General features: G+C 39.3%; 1 protein-coding gene across 1 annotated transcript; it reads right to left on the minus strand.

Moving 5' to 3' along the window:
• Window positions 1-251: 251 nt before the first annotated feature.
• TLR6 (toll like receptor 6) lies at window positions 252-21,170 on the minus strand. The gene is given in 2 exon segments (NM_213760.2): window positions 252-5,084; window positions 21,113-21,170. A coding segment is annotated over 1 exon segment (2,391 nt). The 5' UTR covers window positions 5,016-5,084; window positions 21,113-21,170; the 3' UTR covers window positions 252-2,624.
• Between the last annotated feature and the right edge of the window lie 1,131 nt (window positions 21,171-22,301).

Consider the following 22,301-nt stretch of genomic DNA (forward strand, 5'->3'; position numbering starts at 1 on the left):
CGCCTATTTAACCCCTAGCCTGGGAACTTCCATATGGCACAGGTGCAACAATTAAAAAAAAAAAAGTGTGTAACATAATTTGTTGTTTGCTATTTTGGGTTTGTTTACTGCTTTGGGGATTTTTTGGTTTAGGAAACAGTCCAACAGAGGCCAAGGAAAATTTATCATTTGGGAGAGGGTTTGTGGAAGAAATTAAGTGCTCTCCTGAAGCGTAAGGAGCCAAACGCAAACAGAGGATGGCTCTAACACAATTTTTTTTTTGCTTAAAAATTTTTTTATTGTTATTTCCCCAATACAATTTTTTTCTACTGTACAGCATGGTGACCCAGTTACACATACATGTATACATTCTTTTTCCTCCTCTAACACAATTTCAGTAAGGCTTATATCTTTCTAACTACTAACTATAAAACTAGTTTATTGAATGAATGAAGTCCAGAAGGAGAGGGCTTTTTCTCTTTCAAGCTTTGTTGAACTTCTCTCTATAAGAATCTATTCAGGTTCTATCCCGAATCCTGGGAAGATCCCATAGATTTCAGTGACAAGTCTCATTTTAGTAACTGCACCTCTGTTTCAGGCATTGAAATGTCCAGGCCAACCCAATTTAACATCAGTCTCACTCCGAATTCCAAATTCTACTTGGCCAGAGCTCAGGCCTCTCTTGCAGGGAAGCATCATGGCCAGTATTTTATTCTTCCTCCATCTTCTCTGCCTTCTCTATATTCTGGCTGTCCCCAGGCCACTGCACATGAAGAGAAGATTAAAGAAAAAGGAGCAGATCTCCTTGCGGTTAACTACTGGATAAGGCAGGCAGGCCATCACACCTCTGCCTCTGATTTTGGCTGAGTCCAGATGTTGGCTCTTTCACAAGATGCATCTGTGGGCCATTCAGAGGCCTCTGGTGGATCCACATTGCATGGCTCTTTGTGGCACATTCTCTGGCTAACTTCTTGTAGCCAACCCCACCCAACCACCATCGTGTACCTCTTCTGCCCACCCCCTGGCCTCTTATACTACCTTTTGCACAACAGGCTGCCCTGTTAGCTGAGGTCCTATCATGACAACATAAGCTCAGCTACCCTCCCTGTGGTCAACATGGCCCATGATGGACAGGAAATTCACCCACATTTGCCATGCCGAGTCATAATGGAAAGTCAGGCTGCCATCCCTGCTTCCTTTCTCACCTCACCCTGCCATGTGGGGGGCTGCCCAAGCAAATTCCTCACCTTCTGAATTCTCCAGGTGGGAAGCACTCATCCAGTCATTCAACAAACATTTATCAAGCACCTAGATTTGCAAAGCATTTTTACCAATCTCTGTGTTCCTTCGGACTCTAGGGAATACTCATCCAGCTCTTCTAAGAGCTCTCCACACCCCATCTGCTATCCTGGACCTGTGCACTACAGTTACCCTGCAAGCTTTCAGGCTGGGAGTAGGATGCCAGGCTACTCTTCTACCAAGCTTAGAGCCACCTCATTTACCTCTGGAAGAAATCCAAAGCAATCTCCACAAAGGTCTAGAACATCTCTACTTAATGACCCTCTATCACTCTTTTGAAGATGGGTAATAAGAGGTGACAGTTCCTAGCCCCTTTCTGCTGTTTTTCAGTAAGTCCAGCCCGTGTCTAATATCTTAGTTTAAAATGTGGTGGGGAGTTCCCGTTGTGGCTTAGCGCATTAAGAACCTGCCTAGTGTCCATGAGGACGCAGGTTTGATCCCTGGTCTCACTCAGTAGGTTAAAGAATCCAGTGTTGCCGTGAACTGCGGCATAGGCTGTCAGCTCCAGCTCCGATTCAACCCTAGCCTGGGAATTTCCATATGCTGCAAGTGTGGCCCTAAAGAACAAAAAATAAACAAACAAAAAAAAACAGCAACAACAAAAAAAGGGGAGGAGGGTGGTATTTACTGCCTTTTGTCAGTTTTGAGGCATTCACCAAAATTCTAAAACAACCAGAAAACTCCTATTCGATAACCAGCTACAAATAAATTTGGCTGTGACTTTCCTTGGCAAGCAGGTAAATCATGTTGACCACAACAGCCAACAACAAAGGCTGTTTTTCTCTTCACATATATAAACTACCATGCCATGCATCGCCACTGGTTAACTGCATATTCATGTACCAAGGTCAAATATTTCATAAATGATTACTCAGATGTGAAGAAATAGTGTCTTTATTTTCCATCTCTGGCCTAATTTTTCCCCCATGCCCCCAAGTAGAGCAGGATGACAGAGCCAACCCAGAGGCCACCAAGGATGCAGTTCTAAGGTTAACTCCTTCCTTGCTGCCATGAAGTCTCATAAACTCCTGCTCACACAAAATCTACTGGGGAAAGGAGAGGAGAGATGAAAAGTCCTTGAATGATGGAGCATTTACTCACAAGAGACTGTTTCAATTTGAAACAGAATGGTTAAACCAGAAGAGACTGAGCTCCCTGTAATCAGCAAGTTTGAGCACCATCTCAGTCCCCAGCCTGGTCCGTAGTTCAACTGAAGCAGTTTTCATTAAGTCTTTCCTGAATGTATGGAGGTTATGGAGGTATCGTCCAGATAATAACTTAAAACTACAGTGTTCCTCAGAATCCAAGTGAATGATGAGTTCTTAAGTTGGATTTTTGACTTTTTTTTAAGTTTTCACATCATCCTCTTCAGCGACTAGTTTTAATTTAATATTGAAAGCAGCTCTAATATTAGCCCAAAAAAGTCCATGTTTGCTCTTCTCCTTGGGCCATTCCAAATAAGTTCGCTGTGCCATGAGAGCTTTGAGTTTGTGATACTTGCCAGGAATGCTGTTCTGTGGAATGGGATCCAGCAAGATCAGGATTAAGTTATCAGACCCTTCATGGAAGAGGTTGTGGTGGGCAAAGTAGAGTTCATAGTGGCACCACTCGCTCTGGACAAAGTTGGGAGACAAAACAAAGATGGACTTGTAGCTTTTCTCAATGCAGTTTATGATATTTTCCATGATGCTCTTGCCAGGAACAAAGTTTCTCTCATGGAGACAAATCTTTATACCTTCTTTTTCTAGACAAGGTACCAGTTCATTTTTTACCCAGGCAGAATCGTGTTCACTATATGAAATGAAGGCATGGAACTGGAGATTTCTTTGGAGTTCTTCTAAGGGTACATTCCTAGCCCTGCGCCGAGTCTGGGTCCACTGACACAGCATCCTGAGATACCAGGGCAGATCAAAGTAGACACAGAGGCCGGTCATGGTAAGAGCCAATGCCAGCCCAGTGACTCCGATGGTGACAATCAGCAGAGCTGTGTTGCAGGATAATTCAGATACACGGAAGTCCTTGAGCAGAGTCCCCTTATAGCTTTCTGGATACTCACACTCGTAAGAATCAGGCCAACTCTCTACCACGTCACTCGATACTTGACCTAGACTTTGGATGAAGTCTCTTAGCTCACATGTACATTGGAATGGATTGTTCCCTGCTTTGAGGGACCTAATCTTCTGGCAGCTCTGGAAGAAGTCAGCTGATGGGTTGGAAATTGAATTATAGTCAATGATCAGAATGGAAAGGCTGCTAAAGGAACCACATCCAGGCAGGTGAGCTAAAGAATTGGAAGCAAGATTGAGTTCTTGCAGAGCTTCCAGATGGGCGACATCCTTAGGGATGCTCCTTATTCTGTTATTGTGAAGATCAAGAACCTTGACCCTGGGAGGTAAACATCTGAAAACAGAGTCAGTGAGTATATTTGAAGATAAATTTAACACCACTATACTTCCAACCCAAGTGCAATTTTCACCATGTCTATCATACTCCAAAGAATTCGAGCTAACATCCAGTATTTCCAAAGATAGCATATCCTTAGTCATGAGGCTTATTTTGAAAAGGTCTTCTAATTTATTCTTTTGTAAGATGAGTGTCTCTAATCTAGCTAAAGTTTTGCAATTTTGAAAAACACTATCTGTAAAAACATTCTGGGTAAAGTTCAAAAAGTTAAATATGCTTGGTACCTGAGGACAAAGCATGTGTATAAAATGTGTGTCTGCTATGGTTAACATCCTGATATTCATATCGGAAAACACTCTGTATAATGCTGTCTGTGAAAAAATAAAAACTCTCTTTGTAATATGTTCTATTTTCACTCCTTTCAATGTTGTTTCATAATAAATAAAATCTTCTTCATCAATGCTTTCAACTATTGTTAAATTGTAAATACTGAGATATTCTACAGGTTTGGGCCAAAGGAATTGAAAAATTCCAACCAAACATTTCCAAGTTGTTTCCACATGGTTGAGCGTAAAATTTAGTAAGGTTGGCCCTTGAGTGAGTTCCAATAAAAATGTAATGAAAACCTGACAGTTGTCATCACTCAGTTTAATATTAGCCAGTTGTAAACACCCTACACTCTTAACCGATATGTTTACTTGGACAGAGAAGAAGCTATTTGGATGAAAGACCAGGTGAAGTTTCTTTGTGTTCAGAATTTGAAGACTTTCTTTCTCATTTTCTTTCATGTAATAACGTTCCAAATCCAGAAGGATGCAACTTAGATGCAAGTGAGCAATTGGTAGTAGATCTAATTGCTGTAACTTTGTAGCACTTAATCCCAAGAAATTCAGTTGTGTCAAGTTGCCAAACTCCTTACATATGGGCAGGGCTTCAAAGTCATTGAATGAGAGGTCCAAATGCTTGAGGCTGGTGATGGGATGGCACAAGATTGTCTGCAACTGATTGTGAGATAAATCCAAATATTCCAAATCCTGATTGAACTTGAAAACACTGATATCAAGGCACCGCATCCTATTCTGGGAAAGTCTCAAAACCGTCAGCTGTGAGAGAAAGCTGATGTCAGAGAGGTGAAGCTCAGTTATGAAGTTTTGAGACACATCTAAGACTTTGGTTTGGGGTGGCAGGTCTTTTGGAACACGAGTAAGGCCTATTTTTGACTTGTCTACCACAAATTCACTTTCTTCAGAGAACTGGATTAGGGTTCCCCATACTAAGGTCATGACATACACAGAATGAAGGCTTATGACAGTAGGTTCTTTGTCTTTGCTCATGATGTTGAAGTTACCATCCCCCAGAGGGTTGCTGCTGTTCTTCAGAACATCTTGCTAGGCATCCAAATTCTAGAAATATATGTTACGATATATAAAGATTGGATGGAAAACAAAGATGTATAAAGATTGGATGACTGTTCTGAAACATCTCCTTAGTAAACACAAAATCTCAATGAGTTCTTTATTCACTATCAGAATCATTTCTGTCCCCATAATTTAATGTTATTTTTTTCCAATTATACAAGTGGCTGGTGCCAGAAAGGCAATACAGACCTTGTTAGCAAAGAACTGTGGTTGTGTGTTGCTAACCTGCTTGGCGGCTCTCTGGGGGATCACTCAAGGGGCTTGCCTTTGTTTCATCCAACTCAGAACTTTCTCAGAGCTGGAGCAGCCTCCTGGGCAGTGTTTCAAAAGCCTTTAAAGGCAGGTATACCAGCCATGGTCACTTGGAGCAAGGGGTAACAGATGGGGCAGGCAGCAGACACACCAAAGAGCCAGAGAAGGAAGAGGCTGGGAAAGGAGGTACATTAGAGAAAAAAAGGTTTTGGAAAGCTCCATGTATACCAGACAATCTAGAAGGCCACACACATGCCCAGGGCTCGACGCATGCAGAGAAGACCTGAGAAAATCCTAAACTTTCACTCTGCTTGACTTTTAGGCTCTGTGCAAGCAGAAAATAAAGGCTAAGGCAGAGTTGTAAATGGCCTGGATAAGCACTGAGGAAGTGCTTCCACACAGAACCGGTCTGCAAAGAGCAGGTGGTTTTTGTTTTGTTTTGTTTTTTTCCTCTAGGTGTTTAAGGAAATCCCTGTCAAATCACTAGCTGACCACTAAGCCAATGGAACAGAGAATCCAATGGCCACTTCTAAGAAGGAATACAGTCTTTACAAATATAATTTAGCAACATCACTAAACAACCACACCCCATAGCAAGCAGTGACAACAAACCCTGGGAGAGGGTAGAATCTGAGTTATCCCATTCTAATGTTTTCAGAGTTACCACCTTATAATATTCAAAACATTTGCTTTAAGCAAAAGAATGATGAGGCAGGCAAAGAAATAAGAAAGGAATGAAGGAAAGAAGGAAGAAAGGGAAAAAATGAAGGTCTAGCTCAAAATGGCTTATAGGCTTAAATGTAAAATACAAAACTATAAAACTTCTAGAAAACAGTATAAGAGAAAATCTAGGTGACCTTGAATTTGACAGTGACTCTTTAGATGCAACATCAAAAGCACCCTCTGTAAAAGAAAAAAGTTAAATTGAACTTCATTAAAATTATTTTCTGCTTTACAAAAGACAAAGTTAAGAAAATGAAAAGATGAGTCACAGACTGGGAGAAAATAGTTGCAAAAAACACATATCTGATAAAGAATTTGTACACCAAATACATGAAGAACTCAACAAGAAAATAACACAGTTTTAAAATGGGCAAAAAAAATCTGAAAAGATATTTCACCAAAGATATATCAATAGCAAATAAAGACATGTAAAGATACTTGATATGATCATATGTCATAAGGGAACTGCAAATTAAAACAAGATAAAAAAAAAACAACAACAAGATATCACTATATATCTATTAGAATGGTTAAAATCCTGAAACAACATCAAATGTTGATGAGGATATGGAGCACCAGGGACTTGCACTCATTGCTTGTGGGAATTCAGAATGATACAGACAATCATTTTGAAGATGGTCTCATGGTTTCTTACAAAGCTAAACACAATCTTACCCTATGATCTAGCAATCACACTCCTAGGCATTAACCCAAATGAACTGAAAAACTATGTCCACGCAAAAACCTGCATGTGAATATTTATAGCAGCTTTATTCATGACTACCCAAAACTGAAAGCGACAAGATGTCCTTCAATAGGTGAAAGATAAACAAACTCTGGCACATCTATACAATGGAATATTATTCAACAACAAGGAGGAAGGAGCTACCAAGCCACAAAAAGTCATGGAGGAATCAAAATGCAGATTGCTAAGTGAAAGAAGCCAATCTGAAAAGGCTCCCGACTGTGATTGCTACTCTATGACATTCCGGAAAAGGCAAAACTAAAAAGACAATAAAAAGGTCAGTGGTTTCCAAGGGTTGGGGGAGGGAGGGATGAATAAGCAGAGCACAGAGGATTTTTAGGGCAGTGAAACTATTTCATAGGATATTGTAGTGATGGATATATAACCTTACATATTTGTCAAAACCCACAGAACTGTACAACCCAAAGATTTAATCCTAATGTATAGACTTCAGTTAATAAACATAGGAGTTCCTGTTGTGGCACAGCAGAAAAAAATCCGACTAGGAACCATGAGGTTGCGGGTTCAATTCCTGACCTCACTCAGTGGGTTAAGGATCTGGTGTTGCCGTGAGCTGTGGTGTAGGTCACAGATGCAGCTTGGATCCTGTGTTGCTGTGGCTGTGGTGTAGGCCAGCAGATGTAGCTCCTATTTGACCCCTAGCCTGGGGACCTCCATACGCCACAGGTGCGGCCCTGAAAAGCAAAAATCAATATTGGTTCATCAATCATAATAAATGTTCCATACTAAAGCAAAATGTTGTAACAGGGGAAATTATGTGCAGTGGAGATGGGGTATATGAGAACTCTCATGTATTTCCTCAGTTTTTCTGTAAACATAAAACTGCTCTAAAAAATAAAGTTCATTAATTTTTAAAAAGAAGGAGAGAAGTCTGAATGATCCCTGAGGAAGCACAGGTACTGACTTACTAGACAAAGACTTTTTTAAAAAAGATTTTATTTCTTTTGACTATACTAAGAATGGAAACATAGTCTTATTATTTTTGGTCTTTCATCTTTTTAGGGCTGCACCCATGGTATATGGAGGTTCCCAGGCTAGGGGTCTAATTGGAGCTGTAGCTGCTGGCCTACATCACAGCCAAAGCCATGCCAGATCCGAGCTGTTGTCTGTGACCTACACCACAGCTCATGGCAATGCCAGATCCTAAACCCACTGAGTGAGGCCAGGGATTGAACCCGCAACCACGTGGTTCCTAGTTGGATTCGTTTCCACTGTGCCACGACAGGAACTCCTAGACAAAGACTTTAAATCAACTGTCTTGAAAGTTAATTACATGACTGTGGTCTCCTTTTGGTGGACTTAGAGAATACTTTCTGCTCTTTCAAAAGGCAGTGTTTTATCCCTGGCTGGTATAAGATTTTGATGAAATGTTGTACAAAAGGGAAGGCAAGGAGTTATTGCTAGAAACTACAAGACATTTTCAAGAGTCTACACCAGTATTCAATTTGGCAGGACACTTAGCCATCTGCTGCAACCAATGACTCTTCATTGGTGAAGGGTTAACAAATCCACTTCTCTCCTTCTCCATGGACTAATTTGATCTAACTCTTTTTCTGAAAACCTGATACATGGAGAATGTCAGCTGTATTATCAGAAAACATTATTTATGATAAAAATGACCATTGAATTGTAAATAGTATTCGGAAAGTTCTGTGTTTGAACTATTTAAACCAAGTAGAGAACCTGAGCTCTGTTTCCACCCCTGAGTCCTTCTTGGTAAACTTGGACCAAGTGTGGTCTATTAGGACTTATGGATCTGAATGTGGTGATGAGCCTGAGAAGTCCTCCAGGTGGGCATTGCAGAGCGTGCCAGCAGTGGGCTAGACTTTCAGATCCTCAACTCAGTTTGGCCAAAACAACATGAGAGGAAAAGGAAGGGGAGGAAGGTGGTTGACAGGTATGAAGGCCAGGTTGGTAGGTCCATTGGCCTATAGCTTGATGGCTAAATCTCTATGGCATATACAGGGAATAAATCCTTTTGTGAGGGGAGATGAGGATAGGAATGAGGCCAAGTTTGTGTTAAAGGAAGAACTGCTTATACTCTTTACTTGCATGAACTGGATCTCACTAAAACCAGCTATAGCTGGGCTGGCAGAAATGATATTACCATTCATTGAGCCATTCTATAAGATACAATTAATACAGGTCAAACTGGGCACTGATGACTAGCTGAGGAGTCATGCAGCCCACAGACCCCATGCTTGTTACAAAGAGGTGAAAAAAAAACTGTGCAAAAGGTCAAGCAAGAAGCCAGTCCTAGAAACTCAGACATACACTCATGCGTCTATACCACGTCGCTCTGGTCTGCACCAAAAACATCTATGAGCCCCAACAGGGCACAAAAGCTGGCAAGGACAGACAAGTATCCACAGCCACCTTACTCCACAGCAGCATCCTGAGAGCAGCAGTGCCAGCTGTGATGGCTACAGGGCATCCTCCTGCACCTACACCCGAGTGCCCACAACCATACCTGCCTGGGACCACCTATAGGTAGAGGTTAGAAGGGCTCTCACAGAATGGTGAGGGGCAGTTGAGATAACATACATACCCCACTCTTTCCAGTTACAGGAAATTTTTTTTAGTCACAGGATCTCATTTTTGATTCAGTTCCCATAAAAATGGATATGTGTTTTTCCAACTCAGAACAAAAGCAAGAGATTCAGAGGGGCAGGATTTGGCACTTGATGATCTAAAGTCATCAACTTCATACAGTTGACACACTGATAAAACAGAAGTTAGAGAAAAATGCAAAAGCACACTGAAGAAATCAGAAAGCCTGCCAGGATAAAGCTGTCGAATGTAAGAGAGAAAAATTTCCCCAGAGCCTAGTCTCACTGTACTATAACACATTACAGACACTGCCTCTCATGACAATGGTGCTGAGTGAATGAGAAAAGATTTCTTGGCTGAGGGGTGGAGGCAGGTGTACAAGCCCACAGAACCAATATTGCAACTAGGACAAAGGTCTAGAGCTGTGAGACTCACTCAACCCTGTTCAGGATCTGATCTGCAAAAAAAAAGCATCCAGGAGCCCTGATGGGACAAGAGCAGGCAACAGCATTTTTTTTAAACAGCTTATTGTTTTTTTTAACAGTATTTCTTAAGTAGGACCCTGTGTAACAAGAAAAATTGAGAACAGATTTTGACTATTTGCTGTCATTCAGTTTTATTAACAAAGGGATCCACTGTTCATCACTTGAGGGCAGATTGGAAATGGCAAAATAGTTAAGAGATGAGTAGGGTTTCAATTAGTCGCTCTTCAGAAGAGTAAAAACTCTTCTGGGCTGGGGAAATTTCATGACAAAATGGCATATAGTAGTTAAAAGTCCCTTCCTGCTCCTCCAATACAGAATTTTCCAACTGCCCACCAAAACACCCATGAACACACAGAAACTCTCAAAAACTTACTTTACCATTGAAAACAAGGGAGGATAGAAAATTAACAGCAGGATCCCAAAGCATCAACACTCAGAAAGACGTATCTAGAGCTATAGGAAGGAAAACCTATCCTACTCAAGCTTCGTTTTCAGGAAAATAGACACCTTCCGAAAAGTAGGAAGGAATTTTGTCCCTCTCATTGTTTGTCTCTGACTCAAATACTAAGGATGAGTAATGACCAGGTTATTAAGTAACATTTCTTTCACCACAATGCTACTGATGGGAGGGGGTCCGAATAGTAAGTTCTCCTTCTACAGACCATCACCCTCCAGCTCTCCAAGATTTCTACCCCTAGTCAGTGATGGACTAAAATAAGAAGTGAGCAAGAAGCATTCTCACCACTCCAATTCAACATAGTACTGAGAGTCCTAGCCAGAGCAACTAAGCAAGAAAAGGAAATAAAAGGCATCCAAATTGGAAAGGAAATGGTAAAATTATCTCTGTTTGCAGATGATATGATTTTATATAGAGAGAATCCTAAATATTTCACCAAAAAAACCCACACCACCTGTTAGAATAAACAAATTCAGTAAGTTGCAGGATATAAAACAAACATACAAAATCAGTTGTGCTTCTATGCACTAACAACAAAGTATATGAAAAATAAAGAAAACGATCCCATTTACGAATGCATCGAAAAGACTAAAATACCTATGAATGAATTTAACCAAGGAGGTTAAAGACCTGTACCTTGAAAACTATAAGGCACTGATGAAAGAACTTGGAAAAGACACAAATATATGCAATGTCCATGGATCAGAAGACTTAACATTGTTAAAATATCCATACTACCCAAAGCCATCTGTAGATTCAGTGCATTTCCTATCAAATTCCAATGGCATTTTCCACAGAAATGAAAAAAAAAATTCCTACAATTCATATGGAATCACAAAAGTCCCTGAACACCCAAAACAATCTGAAAGAGAGCAAAACTGGAGCATTATACTTCCTGATTTCAAACTGTATTACAAAGCTATAGTAATCAAAAAATATGGTATTGGCATAATATGATACACATGCCAGTGGAACAAAATCAAGAGCCAAAACATAAGCTATACGTATATGGTCAATAATTGACAAGAGAGTCAAGAATACTCAACAGGTAAAGGATTGTCTCACCAAAAAATGGTGTTGGGAAGAATGGATATGCACATGTAAAAGAATAGAATTGGACCCCTATCTTGTTGGGAGACATGTTTCTACAATCTTTTCTTAGCCTCTTTGCTACTATCTTCTATGCTGAAAACTCCATCTTGTCCTGCTTTACTTTACCCCATATTCCTGCTTGAAAAACAGTCCCAGTGCTGGTAAATAACTTAAGCTTAAGAACAAAGACCAAAAGGCATAAGTTATTCATATGGTCAGCTGAATGAGGACATAATGCATTGGTCTAGGCATGCTGGACCTGTGCAGATAGGCATGCCCATTTGCACAGCATGCTATGTCCTGTTAAAATAAGAGAGAGAGGAATCTCATGGTCCCAGGGAGTTTATGAGTGGTCGTTAGCAGAATATGCATTGGCAAGGAGAATGAGGTGCAAACCTAGGCACCCAGGTTAAGCATGCCATAAGCTTAACCGCAGATTAAGCTTATGGCAGATAAACATGCCATCTGAGGAAGCACAATGCTGATTCTCTAGATGCCATGCATAGACAGCTAATGCCAGGCTTCCTCAGTGCTAATGACTGTTAAATACCTAAAGGTCAGAATAAAAGCTTAACCAGCTACCAGCTATGTGACTTTTAAAATAATAAAAGAACTATATCCTGCACCTACAACCCCCTCCTCACTTGATGTAATCCTAAAGAGCACAATAAAAGCAGTAAGGGGAGTTCCTGTCATGGCGCAGTGGTTAACGAATCTGACTAGGAACCATGAGGTTGCGGGTTCGGTCCCTGCCCTTGGTCAGTGGGTTAACGATCCGGCGTTGCTGTGAGCTGTGGTGTAGGTTGCAGACACGGCTTGGATCCAGCGTTGCTGTGGCTCTGGCATAGGCCAGCAGCTACAGCTCCGATTCGACCCCTAGCCTGGGAAACTCTATATGCCGCGGGAGTGGCCCAAGAAATAGCAAAAAGACAAAAAAAAAAAAAAAAAAAAAAAAAAAGCAGTAAGGTTTCCTTCGACCCCTAGCCTGGGAACCTCCATATGCCACGGGAAGTGGCCCTAGAAAAGGCAAAAAGACAAAAAAAAAAAAAAAAAAAAAAAAAAAAAAAAAAAGCAGTATGGTTTCTTGAGGCAGCGCTCTTGAAGCAGCCCTTAGGTCTCTTGGTCCCTGATACCTCGAGTCCCCAGGTTCCTACCTTTAATTAAGATAAATGTCTCTGTGTCTTGTTTTATGTTAACTTTTTCTTAAGTCTCACAGCATCTGTTCTTCAGCTGGCACCTGCTGAGCTGGTCTCGGCACTATCTTATCCCACTCACTAAAAATTTATGCTAAATGGATTAAAGACTTAACTATAAGAACTGAATCATAAAACTCCTAGAGAAAAAAAAAAAAAGTAAAAAAGTTCCCCAGTCTTAGAAATGATTTTTTTGAATCTGATACCAAAAACATAAGCAATAAATAGAAAAATAAATAAGTGGGGCTACATCAAGCTAAAAATCTTCTGCACAGCAACAGAAATAATCAACAAAATGAAAACTCAACCTACAGAATAAGAGAAAATATTTATAAACCATTTTATCTGGCAAGGGGTTAATATTCAAAATAATAAGGAACTCATACAACTCTGTAGCTAAAACAAATTTAAAAAATAATTTTATTTAAAAAATGGACAGAAGACCTAAATAGATACTTTTCCAAAGAAAACAGATAGACATCCAACAGGTATATGAAAAGATGCTCAACATCACTAAACATCAGAGAAATACAAATCAAAGTCATAGCGAGATATCACCTTACATCTGTTAGAATGGCTATTATCAAAAAGACAGATAATCTGTTGTGGCTCAGTGGATTACAAACCTGACTAGTATTCTTGAGGATGCAGGTTCAATCCCCAGCCTCACTCAGTGGGTTAAGGATTCAGCATTGCTATAAGCTGTGGTGTAGGTCACAGATGTGGCTGGGATTCTCTGTTTCTTTGGCTGTGGTGTAGCTCAGCAGCTGTAGCTCCAATTCAATCCCTAGCCTGAGAATTTCATATGCCATGGGTGCAGCCCTAAGAAACAAAACAAAACTTCCAGATGTAAGACAAACAGGCTCTGGGGATCTGCTGTGCAGCCTGGTGCTGTTGGGGAGATGGCTCGGATCGTCAGTGTCGGAAAATGAGACACATGAACACGGGGAGATCTCGACAAGGCTCTTTACTTCTGCAGAAGGGCGCGGGTACTCAAAAAGCGCACGCACAGAAAAGACATTATCCCTAACGCAGGTGATGTACCTGTCCCCTTCCCATTGGTCACGTCAGGGCGACATTCTTCCCGGTTGGCTAATTTGAAACAAATTGTTACTGGGAGAAGAGGGAAGAGGAGGGGCTGCAAAATGGAGTAATGGGAGATTTCCTTTGATAGAAAAGATATTATGTTACTTTCCACAGTGCCTATAGTTAACCATACTGTATAATATACTTGAAAGTTGTTACGAGAGTAGATCATAAGTATTACCCCCCCCACCCACACTAAAAGGAAATTATGTCAAGCGATGGATATGGGTAACTAACCTTATCGTGGTAATGTCTTTGCAATACATATGTGTGTTAAATCGTCACGTTGTAGACCTTAAACCTGCACAATGTTATATGCCAATTATATCTCAATAAAACTGAAAAATACAAAGAACTGGGCAAGAGGTAGGGAGGGACTTGAGGCGGCACATTGCATTCTGAGTGGTGTAAGCCATGCAACAGTATTTGTAAATGGTAAGAACACTAGCAAGTACATTCATCAGAAATTGCAGTTTGTATATATCATACTCCATTAGGTCAAAGTGTTAGAGGGTTGAGCAATGAGACTAAGAGTAACTACTATTTTATACTCATAGTATAAAGTCATCTGTTAAAACAAATAGCCCACAATGAACATATAACATAGAGGAACACTTAGGCAATAAATAACATTGCGTCAAATTTACAAGGTAATCATGCTGAAAATACAAGGATACATTGACAGTGAATGTAGGAGAAAATGTCCCGATAAAAAGGTAGAAAGGAGAGATCCCGGCCACGGTGACTAAGCAAAGTCCAGCCAACTGCCCCTAACCACCCTCCCCACACATCTGCTTCTGTGAACTTGTTTCCGCACCTACTCCCTCGCCTGACCTCACTCCGGTCCGACCAGCCAAGCACGGACCCGGAAGAGGTAGCCCATAAAAACCTTGTGAAACCCTTCTTCGGGGCTCAGACTCCAGAGAGCCATCTCCTCTGAGCCCGCCGGCAAAATAAACCTGAAGTCTCCAACTCTCCGAGTGCTCGCCGGGTTTCTCGCCCCGTAAAAGAGCTGATCCACTGCAGCCACAGAGCTGCTGGAGCTGGGACACGACAGCCACAGGGCTGTCGCCAGAGCTGATAACGCTGTGACGCAGAGCTGCTGAGCAGCTGCCATAACATGAAAGTATTCAATGTATTTCTCTGGGTCATAGATCAAGAAGCAAAAAATAAACATTCATGGAATATTTACTAAAATTGATTGTTTCTTAGGTAAATAAATGTTTAAATAAACACCCCAAAGCAGAAATTGTTAAAGGAATACTTCTATTTCTATTTCTTTTCTTTTTTTTTTTTAGGGCCACACCCACAACACCTGGAGGAATAGCTCCCCCAAACCCCTATAGGGCAATAGAGAAGGGCGGCTCTTCTTCCCCCTCCCAATAACCCTGGGAGCTATCTGCTTTCCTGTAATAAAAACTTGCTTGCTTGCTGCCTGTGTGTTCATGGAGTTCATTCTTCAACTACTGTGAACAAGAACCTGGACTCCAGTACCATCTTTATGGCACCAGTGGCAATGCCAGATCCTCAACCCACTCACTGAGCGAAGCCAGGGATCAAACCTGAGTCCTCACAGATAATAGTTGGATTCATTACCACTGAGCCAAAATGAGTATTCGCAAAATAAAACTTTTAAAATTACCTTTAAAATTTTTTCTAAATATATTCCGGATCAAAAAAAAAAAAAAAATCACATTTTCAGGAGTTCCCATTGTAGCTCAGTAGGTAAAGAACATGACATAGTATCTGTGAGGACTCAGGCTTGATCCCTGACCTCGCTCATTGGGTTAAGGATCCAGCATTGCTGCAAGCTGTGGTGTAGGATCTGGTGTTTCCACAGCTGTGACAAAAGCTGCCAGCTGTGGCTCCAGTTCGACCCCTGGCCTGGGAATTTCAATATGCTGCAGGTGTGGCTATGAAAGAGAAAAAAAAAATCACATTTTAAAATACAAATATTAAAAATTATGAGTCAGCAGGGTGATATGCTCATGCTCCATCCTCCTCCTCTTGCTCTAAATCCCCAAAATGATGAAACACACACACACACTGAAAAGCAGGAAGCTAAGCCTTTAGGGGAACTGAAACCAAGAGAAGTCTCTGCAATCCACAAGCAGATTTGGACTATGATAAACAGAATACTAGCCTCCCAGAGATGTCTACTTCCTAATCCCAGAATTTGTAAAATGCTGTAACATGGAAAAAGGGAATTAAAGTTGCAGATGGTATTAAGGTTGCTAATCAGCTGACCTTAAAATTATTCAGGTTGGTCTAATGTAATCACAAGTGTCCCTAAAAGTGGAAGATGAAGACAGAAGAGGTCGGAGTGATGAGATTCGAGAAAGACTTAACCTTCCTTGAAGAAGATGGCCATGAGCCAAGGAATGTAGGTGGCCTCTTAAAGCTCAAAAAGTAAGTAAGCAGATTCTCCTCAAGAGCCTCCAGAAGCAATGCAGCCTGGCCAACACCTTGACTTAAACCCAGCAAGACCTATGCTGGACTAGTAGCCTACAGAACTGCAAGATGATAAAGCATGTTTGCGGTTGGTTTGTTTTTTGTTGGGAGTGGGGGGGGCATGCCCACAGCATGTGGAAGTTCCTGGGTCAGGGATCAAACTCACGCCACAACAGGGACCCCAGCCGCTGCAATGACAATGCCAGATCCTTAAGCCACTGCGCAACAAGAGAACTCCTAAAACGTGTTTTTTAAGCCACTAAGTTCATGGTAATTGGCAACAGCAGCAATGCAAAATTAATACAGATTAATTTGGTCCATGCTTCCAACAAGTTGGCTGTTGGAAAACAGATCAACAAGCAGTTTGACATGGAGCCTCAACCATAATTTGGGCTGTGTGACCAAGAAACATGAAGTTTCTACAAAGCAAAGACTGTGATAGAAAGGAACCAAACTCAAGATATGAAAGGCATTAACATCCAAGGAGACAGACATAAAAGAGCAGCATAGGCATTTATAATAGACAGCTATCCTAGGAGAGGTAAGATTCTAAAAAAGAATGGAGTAAGAATCATGAAAATTTAAAATATAATAGTTGAAATGGAAAACTCTTTGGATGAGCTGAATTGCAGAATCAATTCTCCTGTGAGAATCAATTCTCCTGTGAGAATTAGTGAGATGGAAGACCAAAAAGAGGAATTTCCCCAAAATACAGTCCAAGAGGTCAAAAGAGATGAAATATATGAAAGAAATGCTAAAAGACATGAAAGAAATGCTAAAAGACGTGGAAGACGGACCCACTATGTGAACTACTAATGAACAGAACTATCCTCTGAAAAAAGAAACTGACTCCAAAAAAATTAAAAATGGGAATCAAGAAGGAATACTTTGCAAAGAAAGTAGAAAATTTATTGTAAAGTCCCAAAAAGGATTGATGACAAAAAGTTTAATAACAATCTGGAATTTAAATTGCCAGTGATCACAAGGGAGCTAGTGAATAGGGGAGGGAGAGGGAGAGAGTGGGCTAAAAGCATGTTAAGATCCTGGTTGAGAAGAAGCAATAGATAACAACTCAAGATTCTGTTACAAAAATATGTTTAAGTGTGTATATTACAAAACTAAGAGCAAGTATTATAAAATACAAATGAAGAGATTAAATTCCATTTATTTGGTCTTGGGGAGATGCTCAGATTGAAGAAATCGAAATCAATCTAGCTCAGTGCTGAAGGAATAATACTCAATGATTAATTTGATGTTTCTGGGATTGAAAGAATGGGTTATTATCAGCAGATATATGACAATAACACAGAAATAGAAAAAGGAGAAAAAAAAGATGAGCATCTCCATGGACATTAAAAATTCACTTGACAAAAATCAGCATTCATCTTTGACTAAAAACATGTTAAAGTACACATTTAAAAAGTACTTTAAAAACTTGATAAAGAATATGTCAAGTATCCAACTTAAACCAATATCCCACCCTCAAAGCATTTCCATTAAAATCAACCTCAAGGATGCTCACTATTATTTAACGCTAGGTTCTAGAGGTTCTAGCCATTGTAATTAAGGGGGCAAATAAGAGACAGAAATATTAGAAGGGAGGAAATAAAATTAGCATTATTTTTAGATTATATGATTGTCAAAGTGAAAAATCCAGGAGAAGTGACTGAAAAACAGTTATAACCAGTGAAAGAGTAAATAGCGGGACCAGTACAAAATAAGTTATTTTTAAAAAAGAAATCAGCTTGTCCAAAAATAGGTTGTCAAATAAATTATAGTATCTCCATATAATTAAATATTTCTGTGTGACCTTTATAAATAATGAAAATCTAATTCCATGGAAAATTGATCACTATATGTGACAAAAAGTAGTTTACAAAATGTATAGCAGTTAATACATACACATGCATGTGGAAAAATTAGTAAGATACATACCAGGATATTAACAGTAATTAACTTTACATGGTAAAACTATAAAGAGGTTTTATTTTCCTCTTAGCTGTTACCTGTGCTTTTCAAATTTTCAACATTTAATATTAAGTAGATCTATAAACCAACAATGGAAAAAATAAAAATCATTTTAAAAAAACATTTTGTACACCTTAAACAAATATATGTCTATATTTCAATAAAACTGGAAAAATACATAAAAGAAAATAAAACTTATTCCTAAATAATCTCAAAAAAATAAAAAAAAAAATAAAATTAAGTAGAGCACATTATTTGCTCAGAAAATTTACCTCCCCAAATCAACAGTCAATAATATGAATGCCAATCTCAAAAAATAAAAATAAAAAAATGCATATTAAAGCAACACAGGATATAACATCTAAGTGAAACTTCTGATATTGGATTGGATCTTAATTTAGACAGACCTGCTATAAAAGTTATTTGAATAACGCGGTGAGAAAGGATTTTAAGATGGACCAGGTATTAGACTCTATTAGGAAATAATGTTAATTTTTGATAATGTTATTTGGCTATAGGAAAATGCACTTTTTTTAGAGATATAGAATTAAAGCATTTAGAAATGAAATGTCAGAATGCCTATAATTTCAGATATTTAAGCATAAAAAGATAAAGTGAATCAAATGGGAATGGTTTCTTAAATATTTTTTAAAGGTATGATTATTTTCACCTACCAATTTGGGAAAATCCAAAAATATAATACCCAGTGTTGATAGGTGGAACTAAAATGACTCATTTACTGCCAGCAGGAATGAAAAATTAGTACCACCTTTCTGAAGGGCAATTTGTTCACATTTGTAAATTCCTTAAAAATATGCTTACCCTTATTTTAGGAATTCCACCTATCGGAATTTTCTTATTAAGGAATACACATAAAAATATTACTATGAGGATGCTGCTCATAAAATGACGAAATACTGGAAAAAAATGATAAGGACCAGTGTTTAATCAGTTATGGTACACCCATACCATGATGTAGCATGCAGCCTCAACTATTGCCTTTTTAAAAAATAATGTTATATGATTAATGGAATATAAGATTGTTTCCATAAAATTTTAAAAATGAAAAATAAGTAAATTAAGTGTCACCACCCCACCAAAAAAAATAAATCATGTGTATGGTAGGACTCTAATTTTGTAAAATATGATTAAAACCTGACATACACACAATGCCTAGGGGGAAAAAAGAATAGGGGGAAATATATAAAATGCAACTAGTGGTTATCTCTGGATCTCTAAATCACTGACGAATGTAATTTCCTTCCTCATACTTTTGTATATTTCCAAAATCTGTAACTTCTTAACATCGTTTATAAGTTGAAAGGCTTGTCTTAAAATACAGCTAATGTAAAATATTTTATTTTATTATTTATTTATTTGTTTGTTTTTTTAGGGCCACACCCACGGCATATGGAAGTTCCCAGGCTAGGGCTCAAACTGGACCTGCAGCTGCCACCCTACACCACGGCCACAGCAACGGCCAGATCTGAGCCACGTCTGTGACCTGCACCACAGTTAATGGCAATGCCGGATCCTTAACCCACTGAGCGAGGCCAGGGATGGAACTTGTGTCCTTTTGGATGCTAGTTGGGTTCGCTACTGCTGAGCCATGACAGGAACTCCTAAAAATACTTTATATTTAAAGAAATGCACTTATGTTATTTGTATAAAGAGAGAGAGAACGTCTTTCACGTGGTACTAGGTAATTGACATCCCTGAGAGCGAACCCACTCAGTGGTTTCTGGACGGTGTGTGTGTTCAGGGTACTGAAACTTAGCACTAGGTGGGAAAGTTGTTCAGCCTCCCTTCTATCACCCTGCCTCCAAAACATTAATATTCCTCCCCAGTCATTTATACCCTCAGGCGCTTCCTAGTGTTTACATTTAAGCCCGGAGCTTCTCTACTTAAGCAATGAAGTCCTACTTGCACAGCGCAGGGAACTCTTACCCAGCGTCTTGCAACAGAACATGATTGAAGATGATAGGAGAAAAAAAATCTATACATATATGTATGACTGGGTCACTCTGCTGTACAGCAGAAATGGACACAACATTGTAAATCAACTATGCTTTAATGTCTTTGTAAAGGAGAGAAAGAAGGGAAATGAGAGCGGAAGATTAGAGAGTTCACTTTTTTTAAAAAAAAGGAAGTGAAAAAAGATAAAAGGTAAAAGGTGTTTTGTTTTTCCTTTAATGCATCAAATGAAAGGGCGGTGAGGGGGGAGACAGAGGAGGCTCTATATCAAGGGGGGAAAAAGGATGATGGATAGAATCTATGAAAATTGAAACCCTGAAAAAGGAAAAACCGAAAAAACACCGTGCAATTCCTGAGCAAATCAACAAATATGCTAGAGAAATACTGCTTTATTTGTTAGAGTTTAGGTGAGAAAGTTGAGTAAGGCAAGTCCTGGGCCAGTTCTGCCACTTCCTCCGTTAATAAATGTTTATTCAGGGTGTAGTATGTGACAGCACTGAAGTGGACCTTAGCTAGGGACCTAAATATCAATAGCACCGGCATAATTCCTGCTTTCAAAAGCTTGTAAATTAGTGACAGACACAAATAAACAATTATAGAACCATGTGACAGGGAGGATCAAACACTCGTATCTACTATAAAAATACATAACATTTGATAGGTGCCATATTAGCGCCACAAACTAAACGTTACTAAAAACAAGGAACTAGGAAAAAGTGAAAAGAGAAAATGTAAGAGACAAAAACAGAGGAAAGAAAAAGCATTTTAGTTATTTTCCTTAACTATGACAAGAGCTCGTTATTTTGATATCTTTCAATATAGCCGTATCTTTATCGTTCTTGTATTATTTAAAGGACATTTGCAACATTCAAAAGCAAAACTAAAAAACCTGAAAGTCATTTTGCAAAAACTTCAAAGAAACGTTACCTATTTCCTGCACAATCGTTAGCATTTTCTTGCTTATTTGAAGTAATGATTCCAGAATTTGAAAAAGCCACAAAAACCTTTTCACTTACCAAGATTTCTTTCTCAGAAGAGGAAATAACTTTTCCTCGGAGGAGAAGAAAATGCAAGTCCTTACTTTAAGTAAAGCAATACCATAGAAACTGTTTTGCGCCATCTGTCGGACGTTACTAGAATTACTCCTGCCTACAAATTGCCCCTTCGAAGGTCACGTGTGAAGCAGGTTTTACTGGGCTACAACTAAAACAGTAATCAAATTTTTAAATTCATATGAACATGCAGCTTATGACAAAGTGTGAAGAAAAATGTTTTTCTAAGATAATATACATCTGTAAGAGTTTTGCAGGCTGACTTAAATTATCACCATAATGGAAAGTTATTCAATTTTGCCTCGTTTCTATTATCACCATATTTAATATTTCCAAAATAATTGAAAATACTATTATCAAGAAATTTTGGAGCATTATTTTAGATACTTCACAATAAAATACTCTTACGTTCGAGAACTGGGTTTTTTATTGTTGTTGATTTTATAATCAACTTTCAGGGATAGTTCAGGAAATTGCATCCTATTTCTCCAAGTTCTGACCAACATTTTGGCATTTTTAGATGTTTTCATTCTCAATTCTAGAATAATAGATAACCCTGAGATCCTACGAGCCTAATTAAAAATCAATTTTTTGGGGGGGTGTGTCTTTTTGCCTTTTCTAGGGCCGCTCTCGCGGCATATGGAGAGTCCCAGGCTAGGGGTCGAATCGGAGCTGTAACCACCGGCCAGAGACAGAGCCACAGCAAGGCGGGATCCGAGTCATGTCTGCGACCTACACCACAGCTCATGGCAACACCGGATCGTTAACCCACTGAGCAAGGCCAGGGATCGAACCCACAACCTCATGGTTTCTTGTCGGATTCGCTTCAGCTGCACCACGAGGGGAGCTCCTAAAAATCAATTTTTAAAGGTCATTTGGAATAATTTTAGAACAATATCAAGTTTAATGACACAAAAAGAGAATGTCTGGTTAACCAGACACATCCGGCCAGGATACCCTATTTCCAAGACTTTTCTTTAATTGAGGTTCTGTAAAGAACTGAACATCTGAAATAATCATTCTACAGTTAATTCCACTGTCTGGCATTATCTCATCATTAAAAAAATCAAAGTAAAACTCCGCAGTCCGACTCACAACACAGGGGTAAGAATCACTTCTGCTTTCAGAAGGAAGAGAAAGGCCAGCTTCTTAC

The sequence above is a fragment of the Sus scrofa genome, chromosome 8, assembly GCF_054392235.1.
Source record: "Sus scrofa isolate SSC_HxYL_T2T_F1_AM1 chromosome 8, Sscrofa_HxYL_maternal_Yorkshire_Landrace_v2.0, whole genome shotgun sequence".
NCBI lineage: Eukaryota > Metazoa > Chordata > Mammalia > Artiodactyla > Suidae > Sus > Sus scrofa.